Source organism: Micropterus salmoides, unplaced genomic scaffold (genome assembly GCF_014851395.1).
Source record: "Micropterus salmoides isolate LMB-PRFRI ecotype aquatic unplaced genomic scaffold, ASM1485139v1 Ms_hic_scaffold_14, whole genome shotgun sequence".
Classification (NCBI taxonomy): Eukaryota; Metazoa; Chordata; class Actinopteri; order Centrarchiformes; family Centrarchidae; genus Micropterus; species Micropterus salmoides.
In genome coordinates, this window is record NW_024040485.1 from 32780382 (window position 1) to 32805916 (window position 25535).

Consider the following 25535-nt stretch of genomic DNA (forward strand, 5'->3'; position numbering starts at 1 on the left):
TTAACCATTTTTTAAAATGAAAGTAGTGACATTATTAACTGGACAAATTCTCAAATGTAAAAATTATGTTTTTCTAAATAGTTTGGTTCACTTCAACACTGCTGAGTTTGTGTTATGGGGCTTCATGTTGTGTGAAAACTGGAGCTGCAAGTAAGATTATCTTTGGAAGTGGAACCAGATTAAACATTGATGCCAGTAAGTAGGAATACCATAATAATAATTGATACGAAGCATATTTAACAATCAACTTTGCAGTTTTATATGTCAATTTTACCAAAACCAGAGCAGCAGATAAAAAAATAAAATTTTGTAGTTATCTTGACTGATTGATGGGTGAACAGCTGTTGACAGTGATGGAAATTATTAATTCAATTACTCAGAATCATAAATCATCACAAAATATAAAATAATTCTATATAATACTGTTGAGATGAAACCCATCAATATAATATCCTCCTGTCAAAAACTGGGAACCCAGTTTTGGGATAAAGCCTCATCAAGCCAAAACTGGAAAAGATTTTTATGTTAAGTTTTTATGAATGTAAATTATTGAAAGAGTGTTTAATGTAAAAGATTGTCCCTGAAACAGTTGGTGCAGTATCTCTGCTCGACACTTAACTATTGAGATTTACATATTTTATATTTACCATGTGCATTTGTTTTTAATTAAAGCAGTGTCTTGTTTATGTAACCATTCCAGCAAAAGTCTCAAATGTAAGAACGTTGTTTTTCTAAATGAAGTTTAGTTCAGTTCGTCAATATATTGAGTTTGTGTCATGGCAATTCATGTTGTGTGAATGATGGAAGTGCATACAAACTCATCTTTGGAAGTGGAACCAGATTAAACATTGAACTCAGTAAGTACTGATGGAGATCATAATCAATACTTATACTAGTCATCTTTAAAAGGAAACCTTACAATTCTTTATGCTTAAATTTCAATATTTCAGAAACTAAGGAAACAGTTTTTGTTTTATCTGGATGATGATGCAGTTTTGATGTTAGCCAAAGATTTAAAGCGAGATTTCATGAAACTTATCATAATAAATACATTAGCCATGCAAGTACTAAAGAAAAGCATATCTAAATATGCCAACCTATTTATATGACTGGACAGACGTCATAAAAATCTTTAGTGTAAAAATCATGTTTTTTTTTTATGGAGTTTGGTGGTTTGTCACTGCCGAGTTTGTGTTATGGTGCTTCATGTTGTGTGAATACTGGAAATCAAAATAAGCTCATCTTTGGAAGTGGAACCAAATTAACCATTGAAGCCAGTAAGTAGTAATAACTTACTTAATAAACTTTACAATGTTTGGCATGAATATTTAATACCATATAATACCATAGTAGCCGATTTAAAAAACAAAAGAAAATTGTTATCTGGACTAATTGATGACTGAACAGCTGCTGACAGTGATAGAAAGTATTAGTTGAATCTTCAGAATTATCAAATCATCACAAAGTATAAAATCATTCAATATAATACTGTTGAAATGAAGATCTTCTAAGTTTAAAATGTCATCCTTTCAGTATCTGGGAACAAAATTTTGGGGATAAACCACAAATACAGCCACATCCAGCCAAAACTTTAAAAGATTCAAATAAGTTTTTAAGAGTGTAAATTATTGAAGATGGTTCAGTGTAAAAGATGGTCCCTAAAACAGTTGGTCCAGTATCTCTGCTGTACAGTGTTACATTTCATTTTTAATTCATTATGGGCATTTGTTTTTAATTAAAATAATGTCTTGTTTATGTTACTGGAATGTAATCTTTCCAGAAGAAGTCTTAAATATAAAAACAATGTTTTTCTAAATGAAGTTTGATTATCGAGTTTATGTTATGGGACTTCATGTTGTGTGAATACTGGAACTAAGATAATTTTCGGAGGTGGAACCAGATTAAACATTGAACCCAGTAAGTACTGATAGAGATCATAATCAATATTTATACCTGACGACTTTAAAAGCAAACCTATAGTGTTTTACACTGTTTACACAGATGAAAAACATTCTAAATATCAATATTTCAAAAAAGAAATTTGTTTTATTGTTTTATTTGGATGATGCTGCAGTTTCGGTGTTATCCAAAGATTTAACACCAATAATAATAAATACATCAACCATGTAACAAGTATTTAAGAAAAGCGTTGCTATAACAGTACTGGACAGTAAATATTAGAATCTACTTAAAATGTATGAAATACATTTATAATGTGTGAGCATTTTTAATGAAAATAGTACTTTTTATGACTGGACAGAAGTCATAAACATCTCAAATCTAAAAAATATCTTTTTATAAATGGATTTTGGTTCAGTTCATCAGTCTGCTGTATTTGTGTTATGGTGCTTCATGTTGTGTGAATGCTGGAGGTGGATATAAGATCATTTTTGGGAGTGGAACCAGATTAAGTATTGAAACCAGTAAGTAACAATACTTTTCAGAAATTAAGAAAACTGTTTTTGTTTTAACTGGATGTGGCTGCAGTTTTGATGTTATTCAAAGATTCAACACTAATATTAATAAATACATCAACCAACCAAGTATTACAGAAATGCAATGCTAAAAAGTTTGCTCAGTATCCCTACTGTACAGTTCATATTAGAATCTACATAATATATGTGATATACATTTATAATGTGCTAGCATTTTTAATGAAAATAGTCATAAAAATCTCAAATATAAAGAGTATGTTTTCCTAAATTACGTTTGGTTCACTTCATCAGTCTGCTGAGTTTGTGTTATGGTGCTTCACGTTGTGTGACTACTGGAGCTGGATATAAATTCATTTTTGGAAGTGGAACCAGATTAACCATTGAAACCAGTAAGTAGTGATACTTTTCAAAAACTAAGAAAATGGATGATGCAGTTATCCAAACATTTAAACAGCTTTTATGAGACCAACCGGCTGCAAGATGTGGTTGTCTTGGTCATTTTAATCTTAAACATAAGAATTATAAAGTTATCAATAAATGTAGATAGTTAAAATACAATCTGGGTAATTAAGTTTAAAACAAATTTTCTGTAGTCATTTTTTTTAGATGATATTTGGTTCGTCGAGTTTGTGTTATTGGGCTTCATGTTGTGTGACTACTGGAAATCAATTTAGGATCATCTTTGGAAGGGGAACCAGATTAAACATTGGACCCAGTAAGTACTGACACGAATTAGAAGCATCAATTACAGCATTTTGCAGGTCTAGTTTTATCTTTAACTGACTTGTGGACAGAAAGTGAGTTGAGTTTTAGGTTTTGACTTGTCCTTTGGTTTGACTCTTTCTTTGAGTTTTTGAAAACGCTGTTCCAAATTGATCAACAAGAAGTGTTGTGTTTCTTGATTATGATCAGTACAAACTCTAAAAACAAGCTGCAGTTTGAACACATTTAGACTTCATAAAGTGAACCAATACTTGAAGCCAAGCGGAACCAAACTAAACACTAACTAACTAACGTTTCCCACTATCGTCACGTAATGTAAAATTTCCATTTCTGGATTCCAAAACTTGTCTGTTTGAAAGTTTTGAATCATTTCTATAACTTTGTTTGAGTTTAGCCAAAGGGGGCTGTTTGCTGAGTTGAGTCAATGAGATTTGTGTGCTGAGGCTTCAGACTGTGTGACTGTCAACAAGATTATCTTTGGAAGCGGCACCAAACTTCATGTTTACACTAGTAAGTTGAATTGTTTTTAAAATGTGTTTCAAAATGCTGTAAAATACATTGGTTCTCTTTATTAGAATGAAATCATTTCTCCAGCAAGATTCAGAAAATTATTTAATTTGAATGTTTAACTTTGGTAAAGAAGAACAAAACTGGCAAGCAAAATGTAAAAAATTATGTTTGGAAGTCTAATATTCTAAAGTAGAAGCACAAATTAAGTAAAATCAATTGAACATTCTTAAGATTATCTTAAACTCACAAAATTCCCTTGAATTCCCTGAAAAAAATTTCTAACTGTTGATGTTTTTAAGATTTTGACAGGCAGTAATTTTACATACAGTAATATATCATATAATATTTGTCTACAATGAAAGGTTGTAACAAGCAGATGATATATACATTTTAGAAGATATTTCATTGGTTTATTAAGAGTTGGAAATATTCAATGTGAGCTGAAATACTTTTTTTTTTACTTTACCACTTTGTTCAATTTGTTTTTTCTACATTTTGGTGAAAGAAAACATTTGATAGTGTGTGATAGACCACGGAGGGTTTATGTCCTGTCAGTTCATACTGTGGGACAAACACTGCCAGAATAACGTTTGGAGCTGGAATCAAACTGACTGTGGAGACCCGTGAGTCATTCAGACATAACACAGAATTTAATATTCATTTTCATTAAGCAAATACTGTTTTTGTGGATATAAGACATGGAAGTCATTTCAAATGCGACTGTTGTTAGAGAACAAATTATCTTCACACTTAAAATACCATTTTCTTCATTTGCATACGTTAACAACTTACCGTTTGTAAAACATAACTGGTTGCAGATGATGTGGTTAAATCCAAAGAACCAGTTAAAACCTCCTAAAGGGAAATGTAAAATTAGAATATGTGAAACCACAAATGTTCTTTTTTGCTGGGAAAAGACATTAAATAATCCAGTTGCTATAGGTTAAATGTACTAAATACAAATATAACTTACATCCGATACTGTAAGAATCGTGTGCCATAAAATTTACAGATCCTCTTAACATAAAAATAATGACTTCACTGAATTTTAATAATAATAAAAGCAAAGTTGAAACCTTTAGTAAGGTTACACTGATTACCAAACGCTCACTCTTTACTTTTTTAAAAGCAACAATCAAGTTACTAATTTATGAGAACAAATGTTAAAGTTAATTTTGACCGTTTGTTAATCTCTGGATTAGAACACTGAGTTGTTGATGTGAAGCTGTCAGAGCCCTGCACAGTTTATGTAGTGGTGTTTTGTGTTGTGTGAATACTGGAACTTACAAGCTGATCTTTGGGTCGGGGATCAGACTGAACGTTGAAGCCAGTAAGTCCAGTTAGATTTCTTTAATTTAAAAAATCTCTCTAAACCCCGGATTCTTAACTTTCATAAACAATGATCACAAGATCTGACGTCTTTGAAGTTAAGTGTTAATGTGATCTCAAATCTTTAAAATGGTGGAAACCTGATTTTGAATTGTCTGCTGTCAGTTTCAGTGTGTAATTTAGATTCAAGCCATTTAAATGCTATCATGATATAGGATTGCTCTTAGGTAAAAAAAACAAAAACACCTTTGTTTCTCAAATTTTGGTGATTTATGTTACTGTTCAAAGTAGTTGATTAATGATATGTCATTTTTAGCCCTTTATGCTCCATCATCCAGCTAAATTGTGGCTGTTTGCCTCCAAAATGTTGACATACTGTTGACACGTTACCATTCATGAAGCAGCATCATGTTATTGTGATGGCAACAAACACTGTGTGTCATATTCCAAGATCACATTTGGCCGAGGGATAAAACTGATTGTCAATTCAAGTAAGTTCTTTGTGTTTAAAATGTGTTTATCATCGGGTAAATTATGCAAACTAGAAATGGAAAAATAATCTTGATTAAATTTGGATGGGCCGATATAAAAATTACTTAACATGTCTTATATAATAATTATAATGCAAATGCTATCAAGCCAAATTTAAATTTGCTGTTACCCTTTTGTTTCACTTATCTTTTGACATCTTTAATTAGTGTACGTTCATGAGGAAGTTGGTTATGTAGTTATTGCTCAGACCAGATCCACTGTGTGACTTTGACTGGAAACAACAAAGTCATTTTTGGAGAAGGAACCAAACTAACTGTAGAAAACAGTGAGTATTAAGAATATTATATTATTAATATATTATATGTTAAACTTATGCCGACATATAAATGATCGTTCAATTTAATGGCCTAATTTATGTTAAATTTCAGCATGAAGCTGTTATTGAGTTATTTAAATATTTGCTCTGACAGTGAAAATTACCCTTTCAGAGATGTATGATTGACTCAGTGAATAGTTAGGGTATCTTTAAAATTCAAACACTTTTGGGGGAAAAAGAGCATAATTTTAGCTGGGTGACGAGTATTATTCATTTTATGTGGAATGAAATAAGTGGTTAAACGGTCTCAACCCATGGGGGAGCATGTCATCATTTACCTTTATAAGACAAAAAGGAAAAATCACCAATCACCTCTTTCTCTTGAAACTAAGTGTTGCTTGTTCCAATATTTACACGTTTTTTAAACATTACTCTATCCTAAACTATAGCGGAGATTATGACATTTATGTCAAATATGTCAGGCTGATTGATTGTGGGTAACGTGTAACAAAAATACTCAAGACATCTGGAATACAAATAATAGAGACATTAAAGAATGTTTGTCTTTATTAGAATATGTAAACCTGAGAATAAGCGAACAGCAAATTTAAACTTAAACTATGATTGTTTGCAGACATTGTGATTACATTCAAAAGCGTGAGCTCTGTAGTTATTGTTGAGGGCCGAAGTACTGTGAGACTGGAACAGGAAACAACAGGAAATTACTTTTTGGTGAAGGAATACATTTGACTGTTGAATCCAGTAAGTATAATTTTAACTTTTAAAGTTTCCTGCTGTATTTAGATAGTAGTAAACAGTGTAAAGAGACACATTTTATGTCTTCATCTGCCAAAACACAGAGTACATTTGCAATTTTTATTTCCACGTAGACATTCATTGAATGTCTAAATGTTAAACCCCCAAATATTTAGTCTTTATGATAATAAAGCAGTCACTGTTGATTTTAATGTAATATCTGAAGCAAAGACCACCTGGTCCTCCATACAACAGACTTTCCACTAACATTTGGCCCTGCAGTTGTTCTAATTATTGAGTTGTCATTTCAAAATTTTTCTGATTAACACCTAAAATGGAAGCTCATAAACATACAAAATCTAATAAACCATACAGTATTTTAGTAAATAAACAAGAAACAGCAATGTTCCATTTAACCTTTCATTTAATATTTAAAAACTATCTTCGTTTTAAGTGTAAAACATTGCTTTGCTTAACATTCAATCTGTAGGCAAAAGATTAACTTATGATTAGTCAACTGTTACTCCTGTAGCCATGCTTCTGCATGAGGAAATAGTTGATATAGTTATTGTTCAGATCAGACAGACTGTGTGACTACGTCTGGAAACTGGAAAATCATTTTTGGAAAAGGAATCAAACTAACTGTGGAGAGCAGTGAGTATAAAAATATAAAAATAAAGAAAGGTACTGATTGTTATTGCATGGATGCCATGTAGTTTGCCAGCAGTTAAAATATATACAACTGAATAATATGATAAGCTGAAATAATAACACATAATCACACTTTTTTTATCCAAATTTATTACAATTTGCAGATTACGTGATTAATCTGTTACTGTTTCATGACTCGGAAGAAGGGCTTTAAAATAGTATTGTCGCTAGTCAGTGTCACTAATGAGCAGGTTGTGGGAATGTATTTGTTTTAGTAACATGCAGTTGCACAATTAAACAGAAAGGGCGTAATGAGGTTATTACTGTTCTTTATGGTCCAGGGGGGAAAAGTCACAGCTTTAATCATTTAACAAAAATTCCCGGGACTTGGTGACACAGCAGCTGATTGTAAACTGTGTTTACGTCGTTGAGTTTGTCAGAGTGTGACTGGCTCTTTGGCCAAACTCATCTTTGGTACGGGCATAAATCTGGCTGTTGGCTCAAGTAAGTTACAGTATCTGTATTTGTCCTCTACAAACTAAACCTAATTCAGAATATTTCAGTTTTAGATTTTGGTGTTTTTATTTCTGAAATGTTCAGTAGAACTGTGTCCATATAAAACGTACTATAAAATAAAACCAGACAAACCATTCAACATTATACTAGCAAAAACAAAGATTTAAAGGCTTCTTATAACAATTAGTAGTAACATAATTGAGAAAAAACAAGTTGACTAAACAAGTTGCGCAAGAAAAAAAGGCAACCATTTAGTAATTTTGTACTCAATAACCCTAGCTATGAAACTCAGTAAATGGCTCCTATGTATGTATAAATGCAGAACTCCTTTTACTTCTAATATGATTTTAAGAATTGTTTGATTTAGTGTAGATAAGCTGCATTAGTTATGATTTAAGCGGTGACAGTCCATGTGGTTATTGTTGAGCTCAGATCCACTGTGTGACTTCTGGATCAGGAAACTTTAAACTGATGTTTGGAGAAGGAATCAAACTAGTTGTAGAAACCAGTAAGTAACAATAATTCATATATTCTAAACAAAAAATTGATAAAAATGTGTTATAAAAAGCAAATCTGTATCTGTAAATATCATGACAGCTTAGTCTGACACATTTTGACTATATATGGTTATCATTTTATTAATGTCTTACAAATGTGAAGAAATGCTTTTACTGCATTCATATCTTAATTAGTTATCATTAACTGGTGCAGTCAGTGTCAAATGAAGCAGAAACAGTGGATATAGTTGTTGTTCAGATCAGATTCACTGTGTGACTGCTGGAGGAGGAAACTTTAAACTGATGTTTGGAGAAGGAATCAAACTAATTGTAGAAGCCAGTAAGTAACAATAATTCATATATTCAAAACGTAAAATTAATAAAATGTTAGATTTTTCACATTAAAGCAAATCTATATCTGCAGATATCATGACAACTTAGTCTAATGACAGATTATGACTGTTATGTATATCATTTTATTAATGTGTTACAAATGTGAAGAAATGCTTTTTACTGCATTTATATCTTAATTAGTAGTCATTAACTGGTGCAGTCAGTGTCAAATGAAGCAGTGGATATAGTTGTTGTTCAGATCAGATTCACTGTGTGACTGCTGGAGGAGGAAACTTGAAACTTATTTTTGGATAAGGAATCAAACTAATTGTAGAAACCAGTGAGTATCAAGAATCCACATACTCATTAGATAGAATGATTCAACTTGTGTTTGTTGGCTGTTTATGCAAAGGTATTATTTGATATTGACACAAGTTAAAATAAAGCCGGTTATGACTGGAAATATCACGACCGCCAGATTGAATGAAACATTTGGATGACGATCTTGTTGCCAGAGCAGTCCTCGATCTCATATTCTCATTAAAACACAGTCAAAATAATGGGTTGTGTGTGGAATTCTGAATGAAAAAGTTGTGTTAATGATTTTTTAAACGTTATTAGATTATAGTGTTTAGGTATTTTGGCGTTTTCTAGTTATTTTAGAGAGCATAGTTATCCGCTTAATTTTCACTCTTGAAATTTGACTATGATTGCTGTTCAAAAGCATAGTTGACATTTTTCCCCACTGGCATATATGAAACAGCCAATTATGTCTAAACTACAAACAGTATTCAACTTCTAAATTATCAACAAGATGATGTGCTTAAATCCGTCACTGTTTCGTACATCAGTTATTGTTCTGAGTGGAAACATTGTGTGACTGGTACTGGGGCAGCAGCCTGGAAAATATTTTTTGGGGAAGGAGTCAAATTAACTGTCGAGGCCAGTGAGTATCATTATAATTTCATCTTAAATTATTATCGTATATTAGCTCTGTTTTTGTAGTTGCATGTACAGTATGTATGATGAAACTTGAAACTGAATGTACAGATCTCAGTGCATATTTATTAAATATTTTTAATAATCACAAGATAAAGACCAAATTTTAAAGAACTCATTCTTCTGACAGACTACTAAATATTAATGAAATTAATCTTCAGCAGCTCAACAAACTCCAGTTATCATTACTTTATTAGAGGAATTGAAAGCAATAGTGCCCTTAAGTCAAACTAAAAACAACATGACAGGACAAATACATGCAAAATGTTTATACTGGTTAACAGAAAATGTGTATTCACTCACTAGATGTGAACAAACTAACCACTAGAACCTTGTTTTCACCTTGTGTAATGACTTGTGCATGACATTCAGAGGGAGTATGAGATGACTATTTAAATTAGATGTTGTGTTAATCATTTGTGGGGGAAAATAGAAGATGCCAAACCTTAAGTGTACCTATGAAGTTAAATTTAATTTCCCCTCCATATCACCTTTCTTGCACCTGCATTTGTGTCATAACCAGTGATACATTTAGTTTAGTTTTATTTTTAAATGTTTAATCCTGATTAAAGTTCTTTAAATTCATATGAAAAAAACAACTGAATACATTCAGTCAGTTTTCATCATCAGTAGTCCATCTCTGAGTTTATGTGGTTGGATTTGTCAGAGTGTGACTGGCTCTGGAGTTGCTAAACTCATCTTTGGCTCTGGCATTAAACTTACAGTTGACTCCAGTAAGTACATTTTATACATATTCTTTCCTTTTTTAATTTGCCGTTTTAGTCACTCGAATGTCCACTTGAAGCGAAAAAACAGCAGTAGATTAAGTATATCACTGATGCCAGCAAAAACCATATATTGGTGATTTTCATACTTTAAAATACATTGAATGGTAATGTGATAATCTATGAATTGAATTGAGAGTTTTTCATCACCTTAAAAAGGCCTTTGGATATTATAAAAAATTTTAATTCAGTTAAATAAGAATGAAAGGAAAAACATGGCACTAACAGAAGGCTTTCACCCGACAAAGGCAATTTAAAATGATGTTATGAATTACTATAGTTAAAAATCATTCGATTGTTTAAAGCAAAGCTAAAAAATTGTGTAGCTTCATAATGACCTGGGCCATGCAGTAATTGTTAAGATCAGATTCACTGTGTGACTGCTGGAGGAGCAAATGTTAAACTCATTTTTGGAAAAGGAACCAAACTAATTGTGGAAACCAGTGAGTATCAAACTAAATATAAAGCTAAAATGACGATGTGTTGGTTAAATGCTGAAGCCAAGCTATTATTTGGTATTGACACAACTCAAACTAAAACCATTTACGGTTACCGTAACAATTACATGTCAAGTCAAATTCATATCATTCATTTATGAATGAAATCACAAATTAAACAACAAAAACAGTATTTAAATTCAAGCTGTCAGCATAGTACTTGATTTGTACATGTGTTAAACCCTTTAAAGATATCTAAACTCACCAAAGTTCTTCAGAACTAATAGAAATTAACCTCCTGAATACATTAAGTCTCCTTCGTCGTCCATGGGTTTATGTGGTTGGGTTTCTCACAGTGTGACATATTCTGGAGCATCTAAACTCATCTTTGGATCTGGCATTAAACTGACAGTTGGCTCCAGTAAGTAAAATTAAACTTGTCTTGTTTATAATTTAACCGTATAATTCCCTCAATTTACACTAAAAGCTGGCGTAAAATAACATAAAGACAGAAACGGCATATAATTGAAAAACCATATACCTGGCGTTACAATGACATCAAGCTTAAACAGCTCAGATACATGGTTTTTACCTGACAGGAGCAATTTAATAGTAGTAACCCAAATACGCACACCTTGCTTTTCATCTTTGTACAAATGCTGCTGGAACACAGACATACAAATTAAAAACTGTAATGATTTAATCTTATTTAATAAGTTGCATTTAAAAAGTTAAACCCTTTAAACCCTTAAATTTTTAGTTAGTTGTAATAAGTCTAGAAGGTTAACAAAATAGTCCTTGTAGTTATTGTTCAGATCAAATCCACGGTGTGACTACTAGTGGAAACAGGAGGCTGATTTTCGGAAAAGGCACAAAACTTACAATAGAAAGCAGTGAGTATAAAGAATGTCAATATTATATAATATAAGAGTGACTTACATATCTGTTATGATGTTCATGGCATTTCATTTTGACTATTATTTAAAAAACGCTATTCATTATTGATGTGATGATGGAAAAAGGAAAATCACAGCACGGTTGCAGGTTTTTGAAATTCATTCAAACATAAACTCATAAGAATATTTTAATATATTAATTAATATGTTAAACCCAACAGAACCATGTATACTTACAATTATAAACAGTCTTTTAGCTTTACAGCTTTTTGAAGACAATGTGAGTAAATTTGTTGCTGTCAGGTTCTTTATGCTGCAGTTCTTGTTAAGAGAACAAACACTGTGTGACTGGAATGGGAAACTGGAAAATAAGTTTTGGTGAGGGCATCAAGCTGATTGTGGAAGACAGTAAGTTCAGTAATTATTGTTGTAAATTATCTCTAGTTTATCATATGGATTCACAGTGGATATGAAAATAACCTTAAAACCTATGACAAGTTCAACTTTATTCACAACAGGTCCACTTTAACTGAGAGACTGTAAATTCAATACAACAAAATTATAGTTGTAAAATAACGTAATTATGCTCCTAAATGGTTTGTTGGCCCATTTTTGTTTGATGCCTTAGAAACTCTTCGTACCTTTGAGTTGGGGTTTATGTGATAAGATTTCGTACTGTGTGAATGGCTATGGAAACAAGCTCTTCTTTGGTTCTGGAACAAAATTAATCGTTGAATCAAGTAAGTTACTTTATTCATTTGTAAGTCACTATATTCATATTTTATTCAGCTGGTTCTACACTAGCAATGTATATACTTTAGTTTAGACAGAAGGAGGGCTCCCTTTCAACCCTGTAACATTTCACATGTTTTTGAATACACAATTATGGTAGCACATGAGTTTTTTCATGTGGTGGTTCATCCTTAAATTCAATTCATATTAAGCCAAAAATGAAAAACTTGGAACATATTCGCCAATAAACTTTTAAATTTAAATAGAGTAGCTTCATGAGGAAATAGTCCATGTCACTGATCTCTGATCTTTGCGCACTTTGGTTACTCACTGTGTGACTGGTTATGGAAACTCAAAACTCGTCTTTGGTTCTGGCACAAAACTGATCGTTCAATCAAGTAAGTTATTTAATGAATTTTCAAGAAATGACCGTTGACCTATCACAGCTTTCTAAACTCAACATTTTGCCCAGAATTTACACTACCGGCAGCTTATATGTACAAATAAAAATCTCTAGATTAACCTGTTGGACTAAAGCAAGGCTTTGAAAACTCGAATGACTCCAGTGATAGTTTAATTTCTGAAACATTACTGTTTGCAATCCTTGAATATCTGATTTAATTCAAATGTTTATACTTAAATGTCAGTCCTTTTAAGCCACATAAGATGTTTGTGTTTGCATACATATAAATATTGCTTATCACATCATCATCATCAAGTCCATATCATTGAGCTCAGGGTTTATGTAGTTGCATTCCTTGTTGTGTGACTGCCAATTCAAATACAAAACTCATCTTTGGCTCTGGCACCAAACTTATAGTTGGATCAGGTAAGAGATGTTATTAATTTGTAAGGAATGATGGTTGATCTAATATCATTTAATTAAGCTGTCTCTAAAATTGCTACTAGGAGCTTAGGTTACAAATAAAAATACTAAAACACTAGTTGAACCTTAACTTCAGAAGGAAACATTTTTTAGTCACTGAATTATTATCTTGTATCACTTTTTTCATATAGAGTAGCTTCATTAAGTCATGGTCAATTTCTTTGACCTCAGGGTTTATTTAGTTGGATTCCTTATTGTGTGTTGGGCATTTTAAACAGCTAAACTTATCTTTTGTTCTGGCACAAAACTGATGGTTGAATCAAGTAAGTACTTAATTCGTGTGTAAAAAATTATATTCAGCCTAGTTGTAAAGTCCTGTTCACTCCTGTAATAGTTCTTTCTGAACTGTAACATTTTTTGTACAGACCTTTCTGGTACAACTCAAATTATTTAAGTGAAGTGCTAAAATTCAGTTACTTTTAAGCCACGTTAGAATAACTAAGAATATATCATTGACCTTTTCCTTGTAAAATATGACAGTATCTACATGAGGAACTGGTCCATGTCATTCATCTCAGGGTTTATGTAGTTGTGGGTAATATTGTGTGACTGACTACTCGAATTCAAAGATAATCTTTGGGTCTGGCACCAAGCTGAAAGTTGAATCAAGTAAGTTTATCGATTTGTGAGAAATTATGTTGGGTCTAATGTTTGGATATAGTTTGCTGTTGATATTTGAGAAAAAAGTTAGCTGCCATAACAAGGTTGAAATCGTAGGTTAACGTCATCAAGTAAATTGAGTATGAAATTTAACATAAATCTAAATGGAAATATGATTTATTCAGTATAAAATTCTGCTGAGATTTACAATTCAATCCAGTCTTCACATCAAGTTGTTTGTGGATGATGTGATTTTGTCAGTCACTAATTTTTAAGCGATTCCAGAAGAAAACATATAACAGATTCTTTGACAGAGCCAGTTTTTTGATAGACAGTACGTTTTGGGGAAGGAATCAAATTAATTTTTGAGGGTCAGAGACTATTACTGTAGAATTTAAATCTTTAAGGTTGTTAGTGTTTCTTGAAGCTACATAAGGAAGTTTTTAGTTATTGTTCAGATAAGATGCACTGTGTGACTGCTTCAGGATCAAACTGGAGACTTTTTTTTGGAGAAGGAACCAAACTGATTGTAGAGAGCAGTGAGTTGAATTTAAATATTCATTTAATTATTCATGAGTAAATTACTTTTAGTTTGTTCTGACAAGCTAACATATTACGTCCATCACCAAAATGTATAGTCCTGCAATATGTTGTCGGTACCGCATCATCTGTACAGCTAAGAGTAGAATAAGTTCAAAATGTAACTGCAAATTATGTGATTAAGTTTGTTGCTTTCCATAGCAAACTTGAAATTAATTGAACTGCATATTGATCAGTCTGCTAACTCATTTCAGTGGATGTCAGTATTTTGTGTATATGAGTTTTGGAGTGTGTGACTGACTCTGGGCTTTACAAAATCATCTTTGGTGGTGGCACAAAACTCATTGTTGGCTCAAGTAAGTCAATTTCCATGCTTAACCAAATTAATAACAAAATAATTCTTACATTAATAACTAATAACTTTGTAATATTACTATTATTATTACTCTGCCCTTTTTTTAGGATTCCACTATTTGTTTCAATAATGTTTCATTAGCTACAACCTGTCTTGTTTTAAGTATGTGTTATCTTTAGTTCAAACCAAAGACTTGCATTAATAAATTAAACGTCTGACTGTTTGTAGGATGTAATTATCTATGGTGGTTACTTAATTGCGCTTTAAGAAAGGTTCCAGGTGTTTTTGTTGAGTCTGTTTCCAGTGTGTGAATGCTGGAGTGAAGCTCCTCTTCAGCACTGGAACAACTCTTCATGTAGAATCAAGTAAGGAAAAAGAAATCATTAAAATCATAGTTATTGAAAAAATCTTACGTTTCTTTGGTTGGTAATTGAAAAGTAATACACACATACACACACACACACAAATGAAACTTACTGTAATGTTTTAAAGATACTTGATTGCTAAAAGTTAGACAGAACACAGTTAATCAGTTTAAACGCTCACATAATTTCTAGTGTAAAACACTACTCTGAACCTTTCTTTGTAATAACAAGACATATTTGTTTTTTGAAAACAAAAACAAAAGGCAGTACTGTGCTGCTGTAGCCTTCTTGTGATAAACTTTTCAAACGTTTTACATTTTTTAAATTGATTTAAATTCAGTTGCTTTCAGTGTTAGTACTGAGACCAGTGTCAGTGTTTCTGCAGCCATTGCTGTCACGGTGTGACTGCCTCTGGAGTTTATAAGATCTTCTTTGGTTCTGGCACCAAACTGACAGTAGAACCCAGTAAGTTTGTTTTATTCACATTATCAGCTAAAGGTTGAAGGTTGATCTACTTTCTAATTCTGCAGTTACTTTTACTCTGAGTTGTCAAATATATTTGAGAAGATTTCTGATTCCCTTCTGTACACTGAACATATGTAGTTTGCTGTAATGACAAAGAAATAGTGTTAATGCATCTTTAAACTAGATAGATATAAAAGCAGTTTTAATGGGAGAGTTGTCCATTCTATTAGAAAATATGCAGTCAATGCTTAAGGGGTTGTAGTCTTAAAACATTTCAAATTTCTATCCACCGCTGTTAAGAACTGCTTGAAAGAAATTTTTGTTGGTTTCACATGAGATGAGAGGAGAAAATATTGTAAAGTTTAGTTTCTGTATATGTTCTGGGTTGACAAAACAAGTCAGTTTTTGTTCATCCTGTTGTCGTTGTGTGAATCTCGGGGGAGGAAAACTTCTATTTGGCAGCGGAACAGCTCTGTTTGTCCAAATCAGTAAGACAATTACCTTCTTTAAGATTATCTAAAGAGAATAATCGTAATAGTTTACTAGTTTGTTGGTTACTGTCATTGTTTTGTCTGAAGAACTGAATGAGTTGTTTCGCGAGGAAAAAAAAAAGTGATTTGTTTCCACATTTATGATAATACACAAGATTTACAAACAAAACTATAAACAAAAGACGAAGCTGGAGCTCCAGTTTTTGTTTGCTAGCTGAGTATTGTGTGACTGACTCTGGACTCAGAAAACTCTCCTTTGGAAGAGGAACCAAATTAGTAATTGAAATCAGTGAGTCAAATCTCTTTTACTTATCTTTACTTAAGTAAAACAAAACTGCTTTGTCACATTCAACAAAATTAGGTTCTCACTAAAATTTAATAGTCTATTTAATAGATGTGACAAATTTCAAATGTCAGTACTATAATTACATTTTCATTATTTAAATTCTACTAATAGAATGTTAATCAGTTTGATTTTACAGCCTATAAACTTTGTTTTATTCAATATTTACTCATTAACAAAGTAACAACACAGAAAAAAATCAGTTATTGTCATGTTAATCTAGGCATTGTTTTGCTTGTCTCAAAACATATTTTTGAGGGTTTTTCTTTGCAGTACAAAATAATTTGCTAAATCAAATCCATTAACTTTTAACCAAGTCAGAACAGATTTAACAATAAATATTAAAATCTGCTCATTACCACTGAATCTTGGGCAAAAACTAATTTGCAGTAAATAAAAACATATTTCACCTTTAACTGACCACCAACTCCTTTCAAATCTGTTCAAAATGATGTATAGTTGTATTTTCTCAAATTATCTTATTTTGGGGATAGAATACCATCTATCCATATAGAACAACTGGGACTCCAATTGTTCAGATTGTAATTGCATTAGAGTTTATGAGGGAGGTTCTGAGTTATTGCTTAGCCTTCCTGAACTGTGTGACTACAAGCGGTTACCAAAAGCTCCAGTTTGGATCTGGAATTAAACTCATCGTACATGAAAGTGAGTAAAATCTATTTAATATAACTGACAAGAAAACCTACACTTGATGTGAAAATACATATTCACGCTTTTATTTACCATATTATTCTTACAATCGTAGGAGAGCAACACATTGTTTTGTGGGAGGAATCTTTTATGAAGCTATTACGTTATTTTCGTGTAGGAAATTAAAATTTAAACTTGAGACACCAAAATGTTCATCAGCAGATTAACAAATACACAGAGTCAATGAAATATTTTACCTCTGACGTTTAAACTTAACCAACAAACCCACAATTCCTCAGGCAGGACTGATTCAACACTGAAATATTTCCACTAAAATATAAAAACCATGAGTAAAAATCTTTTTAAAAAACATTTAACAGATGTTAATACCATGAATTCTTTATTATTACTATCTTTGAAAATGTTCAATCAAATCTCAATCACATTTAGATGCTCAGTGACTTTATGTTGTGAAGTATAACAGTGTGTGAATGACGGGACTGCAAGGCTGAAGTTTGGGCGAGGAACTGATCTGAAAATACAAAACAGTAAGATTTATGTTTATTAACAAAAAATAACTTGTCAATTTTTCACTGCTTTGTTAGTTAATAATAAGACCTACATTACACACATTGTAAATATATGAATTTACTTAACTGTCAAGAAATTAATTGATGACAATTTCAATCAATAATTAACTGAATTAATATCATACAAAAGTATCACATGTCAGCTGAACACCTTTGGCTTCATGGAGTATTGGTCACACTGAATAAGAAATTAGGTTCAAGAAGTTTAAAGAAGAATAAGATGTATGTGAGTTATTGATCAGCCTTATTGAACTGTGTGACTGGAACCGGTTTGCAAAAACTCCAGTTTGGATCAGGAATTAAACTAATCATCAATGACAGTGAGTAATAATAACTTTTAATGTGGATAAAGACCAAAACAAACAAAAAACAAATTTCCCCTTTTAATTGACCATTTCATTATTTGAATATTATGTGGGAAAATACAAAAGGAGTAGGGATTTACTTTGGGAGCACCAACATTTTCTTTTTGCGCCAATGTGATTTAAAAACAAAAACAAAACAAAAAAACTTGCAAGTCTTTGAAACCTTTAGAGTTTGAAGTTATTGATCAGCCTTCCTGAACTGTGTGACTGCAACTAGTTACCAAAAGCTCCAGTTTGGATCAGGAATTACACTCATCATCCATGACAGTGAGTAATTCTTTTTTATAAAAACTGAATCATAAAGATAAACCAACCTGTAGAATTTTAAATAAATAAAAAAAAGCTATCTGAGTTAGATTGTTATTATAAGTCTGTTCTTAGATATGGAAGGAGTGGTATGACTTTATTCCTTGATCAGGATCAGAACAAGCACAGATGCAACGTGAACCCCACTGAAACATATAAAGTCATGTACAAGTAAATAAAGAGTAACAGATAATACAGTTCAAATAATGGAAAGTAAAACCAATAACAGTACTTGATATACAATTATGCACTCAAAGAAGCTAATGTATCAACTTTGGACAAATATCCAATAATAAAACTTTCAAATATAGACTTTTGCAAGTGGTCTTTTATAGTTTATATTAATTGAGTGATGTATAAAATCCAATAAAATCACATCAGCATACAGTGTTAACTTTTATGCTGATTTTCATCCCACTGACAGACTTAAGCAACTGGATCCTCACACACTATTTTAAACATTAAAGTATTTTCTTTATTTTATCTTAGAAAGCTTTGAGTGCTTAAATTAAATGTTAAATCCATCAGTCAGATGTAAACCTTTAATCATCAGTATGAAAGCAAACTGAGGAGAGACAAAGGCTTCACTTTGGTCTGGTATTTTATCCTTAACGTTGTATGAAAATTAAATTTCATCTTAATGTATTTAAAAATTTTAAAGGGGTTTTTAAGGTTTCAAATTATTTTATTTTCAGTTCCTCACTGTATTTGCACTGAAGTGTGACACTGTGTGAATTATGCTGGCAACAAACTGATTTTTGGATCTGGCACAAAGCTGACAGTTCACACCAGTAAGTCTCTTTATCCATTAAAGTAATGTTCTGTAGTTTTGGAATCAGAGCTTCGATAATGTAAAATATATTATGTGAACATTAATATTTGTTGTTACATTCAGTAAGTTCATCAACACTAACAGTAATATCAACGCTGAACATTTTGATGGACGTTACATTTGGATTAGCGAGGTGTATGTTAAAGTTTGAAATTGCACTTAAAACACTTTGTATTAAAAGTGGATTGTTGTGTTATAGTTTATTATCTGTATGATAATATTAGATGTTATTTCTATAGAGCTAAAACAATAAGAGTGTAGGCGTTAAGAGGTTTTCGCACTAACGACATGTACAGTGTGAATGACGCTGCACGCAAGCTCATCTTTGGGAAAGGAACAAAACTCTTTGTACAAACCGGTAAGAAACAAAAACATTATATTTTCTTGTTTTTGCATGAGAATGAGAATAACTTTAGTAATTTTCTAAAGCAAGGTATATAGTGATTTACAGAGCATTACAAAGACAAACTAAAATAGGAAACCCTATAAAGCAATAAAGTAAAGCAAAAGGTTTGTATACATATTTAAATGTTATAAGGATAATATGTTAAATTGTTCTCACTAAATACGATGAAACTAAAAAACAATACAAAGTTTTCTTATGTTAACACAAACTTATCTACAGCAACATTCAACGCTAAATATCTTCACTAAGATCTATAACATTAAAAACATATAGCAGGTGTAAATGACTATTAAAATGTAGCTGTTCTGCTGAGGTTACTGTAAAAATGTCCTGGATCAAACAGTCCCATTGAGTTTCTCAGTGAGTTCATGTTATGAAGCGTCTCAGTGTGTGAATGACGGGACTCGAAGAATTATCTTTGGACGAGGAACTGAGCTGAAAATACAAAACCGTATGTAAGATTTACAGTTTACAAAAGTCTCAGACATTATACATATGGCAAATTATCCTTTATGAGAGCGGAACTGAACAATAATAGCTGCCCTGTAGATTTTATTGCATTGAAAACGGTGATGAAATGTTAATGTATTGTTCAGAAGCAACACTAGTAAAAATAAATTGCAATATGCATATGCAATAATAATCATTATCACAGAATAATCTTAGGTTTTAACAGAGAATATTTACTTCTAACGCTATAAATCACATGATCACATAAAAGTTAATCTTGTGTTCCACTACTTATATTTCAATTATAATAAATAACAAAATCCTGTATCTCAACTCATAAATCTTGCCAAGTGACCCAGGAAGTGACAGAATTCAATCATTTTTGATAACTGTGAACAAACCAAACTGTATCTCCAGGTCAGACTTTAATTATGACATGAATATATGGATATATAAACCAGACAGTCATGACTGCAATATTAAATAAACGATACAAAAAGTAAAAGTAAGAACACGTTAGTAGTAGCAGATGTCGATCAGTTCACAGTTGTTGTTAAAGCTCTCTTTGATGTGTGACTCAGACTGGAATCCAAAAGATCTTGTTTGGATCAGGGATTCACGTCTCAGTGGAAACAAGTGAGTCCAGTTTAAATCCATTAAAATAATGATTATTTATTAAACTAAGTAAAGTTTTATAAAGCTACTTTATGTATTTGAATTAGATGCAACTTCATCACAAAACATTCACAGTTGTATGTATAAAGAAAATACCCATAGATAAACTTTAAATACTTCTTGACAAGTAGGTGAATATTTCTTTAATGTCGTTGTACAGTACAATGAAAATGACATTTAATTAGTAGAAGTAGAAAAAAAGGTGCAAGAAATGGATAGTTAACACCAGAAATCTGTTGTAACCTACCTAACATTGACATAGCTTTTATAAAAATAGAATCTTTCACAGTATATTACAAAATACTGGTTACTGCTCTGCAGAATAGATGGTTCAATAGTTCAATATCATGAACAGAAATATTAGTTCTGGCTAGAATTTGGCATAATTTGTGCTGGTTTTCCGTAGTGGTTGTTACTGTACATCCTGTTAGCAGGTTATTGTTAAACTTTCATGCAGAGTGTGAATAGCAACAACGTGAAAATTATTTTTGGTTCAGGAATTCAACTGAAAATTCAAACACGTGAGTAGAAGTTCTCATTTTTACTTACTTTTTGACTTATAATCGATGGATAGACAACAGGACTGTGGAGCTTGTTAAATATATCTTTGTACCACATCTATTATATTCATATGCTGTTCACACTAAAAGAGCTCTTACATTAAATATTTAACATGCACATTTCACAACTAAAATCTTAATATTTAAAAGAATTGTTTGCGTTAGCCTTTCTGTGTCTTGTTTACAGCTCTCATACCACAACATGCATTAACATTCAAATTAGAATACACTACATAATTTAACTATACCAATTAAAAGAGTTGTTGTGTGTTTAGCTTCTGTCTTTGCTCCAAAACACTATGGTTGGCTCTATAATGATCCATCTCAATTAAAGGCTTATTTATCAAACATACTGGTTTCAATATTAAGACTCAAAAGTTAACGGTGGTTGTCTGTTCAGATGGACGCGCTATATGTTTAGAGACATAACCTCGTTGTTCTCCAATATGGCCACTGGACATTACACTCCCTAAAAGCTAAAATCTGTCCGTCATCATGACGAAATGTTGTATTTAAGCTACAACATAATGAGATTGTATTTTACTTAAGCTGTGAGGACCAGAAGTCTGAGACCGAGTATGTAATGGTTTTTGTTCTGGGCTTGATGAATGTGTGAATGTTGGAAACAAGTTAACATTTGGAAACGGGACAAAAGTACAAGTCCAGGCCAGTAAGTTGTTAATCATCTTTAAAGTATACATTTAACAGTCATCACTTTTTGCGTAATAATAATGTCATTTTTCACTTCTTAGAAAAGTTTAAGTTGTAGTTAGTGTAATCATTACAAACAAACATGGAGGTAATAATGACGCGTGTCTTCATGTTGTGTGAGTGACAGATGGAACAAAATCTAGTTTGGAACAGGGACAAAAGTAAGGCTACTTAAAGCGTCTTTAAACATGTTAATCATTCTTGAATTTGCGATTCATATATGTTTAATATTCACCATTTATATCACTAGGATTTTTCATAAGGATGATTTGGCTAGAGTCAATTCCATAACTGATGAAACATTTCATACTTTCATTTAGGTAGTTGACTGTAAAATGTCAATAGCAACAAACAGTAATGTACCTTTCACTAATAAGAGATTTAATAGTGTTTAATCACATTAACATCGACTGTCTGAGCTGCCGGTGTTTGTTGTGCTGGGGCAGCTGACTGTGTGAATACGGGTGGATTCAAGATCTTTTTTGGAGCTGGAATCCGTTTAATCATACAAACAAGTGAGTGTGCACAGTCCATTGAGATTAGTTACTAGTAATCATGTAATGTTGAAACAATTAAGGGATGTAATTATTAATTAACCAAGAGAAGCAGTTTTTGATAAGTATTTGTTTAATTAATTCATAAATGACAAAACATTTCTGGTTCCACTTCCTACAATGTGATGCTTTGATACATCTCTCTATTTATAAATGTATTTGACTGTTAGGTTCACAGTTTGAAGACTGTTTTACTTTCTAACAAAGTAATGGTCATTTCCAACACTGTATTTTTTAAAATGATGCTCGTAAACAACTCGCTGTAGTCCAAAAATAATAACAGCCAAGTGGTTTTACATATAATCAGCTTTGAATCGCTGCATCTTGTCTGATCATCCAAACCAGTTGCTTAGCAACATTTAAAACCATTAAAACAATAATAATTTGTCGTAATAGACTAAAGTTTTATAGCAAGACTTCCGAAACAACAAGACTTCCAGGTGTTTTCGTGAAGGAGTGAATGTCTGTGTGACAAGTGGATGGAAAATAACCTTTGGCCGTGGGATCAAATTAACTGTGTGGCTGAGTGAGTCGTGTGGTTTATTTCTGGTTTTTCTTCAAATCTTAAGCTACAGGACTGTTAATGTGATAAAAAAACATTTGTTTAAAAGATACTAAAGATTACATATTCAAAAAATCTAAACGGCGTTCGACATGGTAATAGTACAAATATGAATCCTAATATAAGTCATAATATGCACAATATGTAGATTTGTTGAATTTATGAAGAACCACAAGATATCTCGTCAGTATGGTGAAGGTTCTTCAGTGGTTTTTGAATGCTGCTAACTTGCTGTGTGAATACTAACAACTACAAACTCACGTTTGGATCTGGAATCAAAGTTATTGTTACGTCACGTAAGTGTGTGTTTTAAATATTTATAACTATACAGACCTGGTTGGCAAATGCATTAATAATTGCAATTATGTTTTTTAGTAATCACACACTTTATAATGCAAAAAGTACACATTTGAAGTTGGGATCTGATAATCACATTGTTTCACATTACATTTGTTATTACACATTTTATTCATAACTTTTTCTAATATAACTAACACAGTTACCATAAACATGAAGCTGCTGACTTTGACTCATCAACGAACTTTCACAACTGAAATATTCACTACACAAACATTACATATGTAATACCTTTGTGTAAAACTACAGTTCTATAATCAAACAAAGTATTGTTACATTTAGTCGATAGTAAAGTGAGTCTCTGTTCTTCAGAGGAATCACTTACTTCAGCAACAGACACATTTTAACCCAAACTAGTCGTTTCTAAGTGAAAGTAATGATTCATTGTCACTTACCGCCACTTATTTATTTATAAATGTTGATGATGAATGAATAAACATTTATAAAATATAATATAAAATAAAATCCAACCCCCCCCCCGCACTCTCAGTTAGCTGGTGTTTTTGCTGCCAGATAAATCTGTGTGTGAATAACATCAGGACTGTGTTTGGAGCTGGAATTAAACTTATCATCGTGACAAGTAAGTGTGACACTGAACAGCAAGGTGTGTCACAAAAAAAAGATATTACATTGAATTACTGGACGTTATCAAGTCGTTTCTAAATCTAAACCCTGTCCCCCGCTCCCAATGAACACTTTGAAGTTATTAAAAGTTAATTTCTCATACCTCACTTTTCCAAAAAATCTTAAAACATATAACATTATGATAATGGTTTTATATTTGAAATCCTCCTCATGTAGAAGATTAAAGGTACAAAGATAAAGAACCTAAAGAAGGGGAAACTGCACAGTGACACAACAATGTGTGACACAACTTGGAGTCTCCAAACTAACATTTGGTGCTGGAACTAAACTTCAGGTCGAAAAAAGTGAGTTAAAAAGTGTTCTATTAACATTTTAATACAAATCTCACAATGGCACAGATATTTAGATAATAGTGGAGTGGTTTATCTCTTTTTCGCCTCAGAGGTGTTGCAAATAGCAACAAAACTTCTCTGGTGAGGTTGGATTTTATTTACAAATTATATGTCAACTAATCAATTGAGGCATTGATCTTGCAGTGGATGTAAAATATAATTTGGCATCAAATGAAGTGTAATGCAAGTTTATTCACTTATTATCTGTTTACTGTGTACTATTATATTATACTAACACACAACACTAAAACAAAAAGCCAAACATGTATAAAACTAATAACCGACACGTATAATTGTTTGTAAAATAGTAACTAAAAAAACACAATACAGAACAGTTTCATATCGACACTAATCATTAAGTTTAATCAGGTTCGCTTTGTGTTGAAGTAGCACACTGGTTTTTGTAACTGGTTTAGTTCCTGTGTGAATAACAACAACTTCAAAATCCTATTTGGATCGGGAATCAGACTGTTTGTATTGTCAAGTAAGTGAATTGTCTAAATTAACAGATGTACACATTAATATTTGCCTTTAACCATTATTTAAAAATCCCGCTAAAATGTATATAGACAGCATAATAACAATATATTCTCAATAATGTGGAAGTGATGATTTTGTGTCTGTAGCTATGTTTCAACTCAAGTTTAAAAAATTACATTCTACATGTTAGCTAACTTGCACAATCACCTAATAACATTCTTTTATTACAAATATTTAATATGAAACTGCACTGAGCGTTTACAGGCACTGATTTACCAAACACACTTTAATAAAACAAATACTATACATATATAACTTAATAATCATGTATTTAACAAATAAAATGCAATTAGAGGGCAGAAATGAACATAAACTAGTAACTCGCTAATAAGGAATGCGACAACATCGTCACCTGTGTAACTTTAATTGTGCAGATTGTTACAAAACTGATAATGTGGGAATCCAAATTTTTGCTCTCAAAAAAACAGCAACACATTTACTACACATTTACTTTATTAATAGAAATGTTTAAAACACTTTTTGCTCAGTCACATCAGAGCTGTTGATGTGTTTTTGCTGCCAAACAAATCTTTGTGTGAATGACAAC

General features: G+C 31.8%; 1 gene segment (V, D, J or C); it reads left to right on the forward strand.

Annotated features, from left to right (window-relative positions):
* Positions 1 to 1144: 1144 nt before the first annotated feature.
* LOC119902742 overlaps positions 1145 to 25535 on the forward strand; it is a 60901-nt gene continuing 36510 nt past the window's right edge. Inside the window, 1 exon segment of the C gene segment in view lies at positions 1145 to 1277. Coding sequence covers positions 1160 to 1277 — 118 coding nt within the window.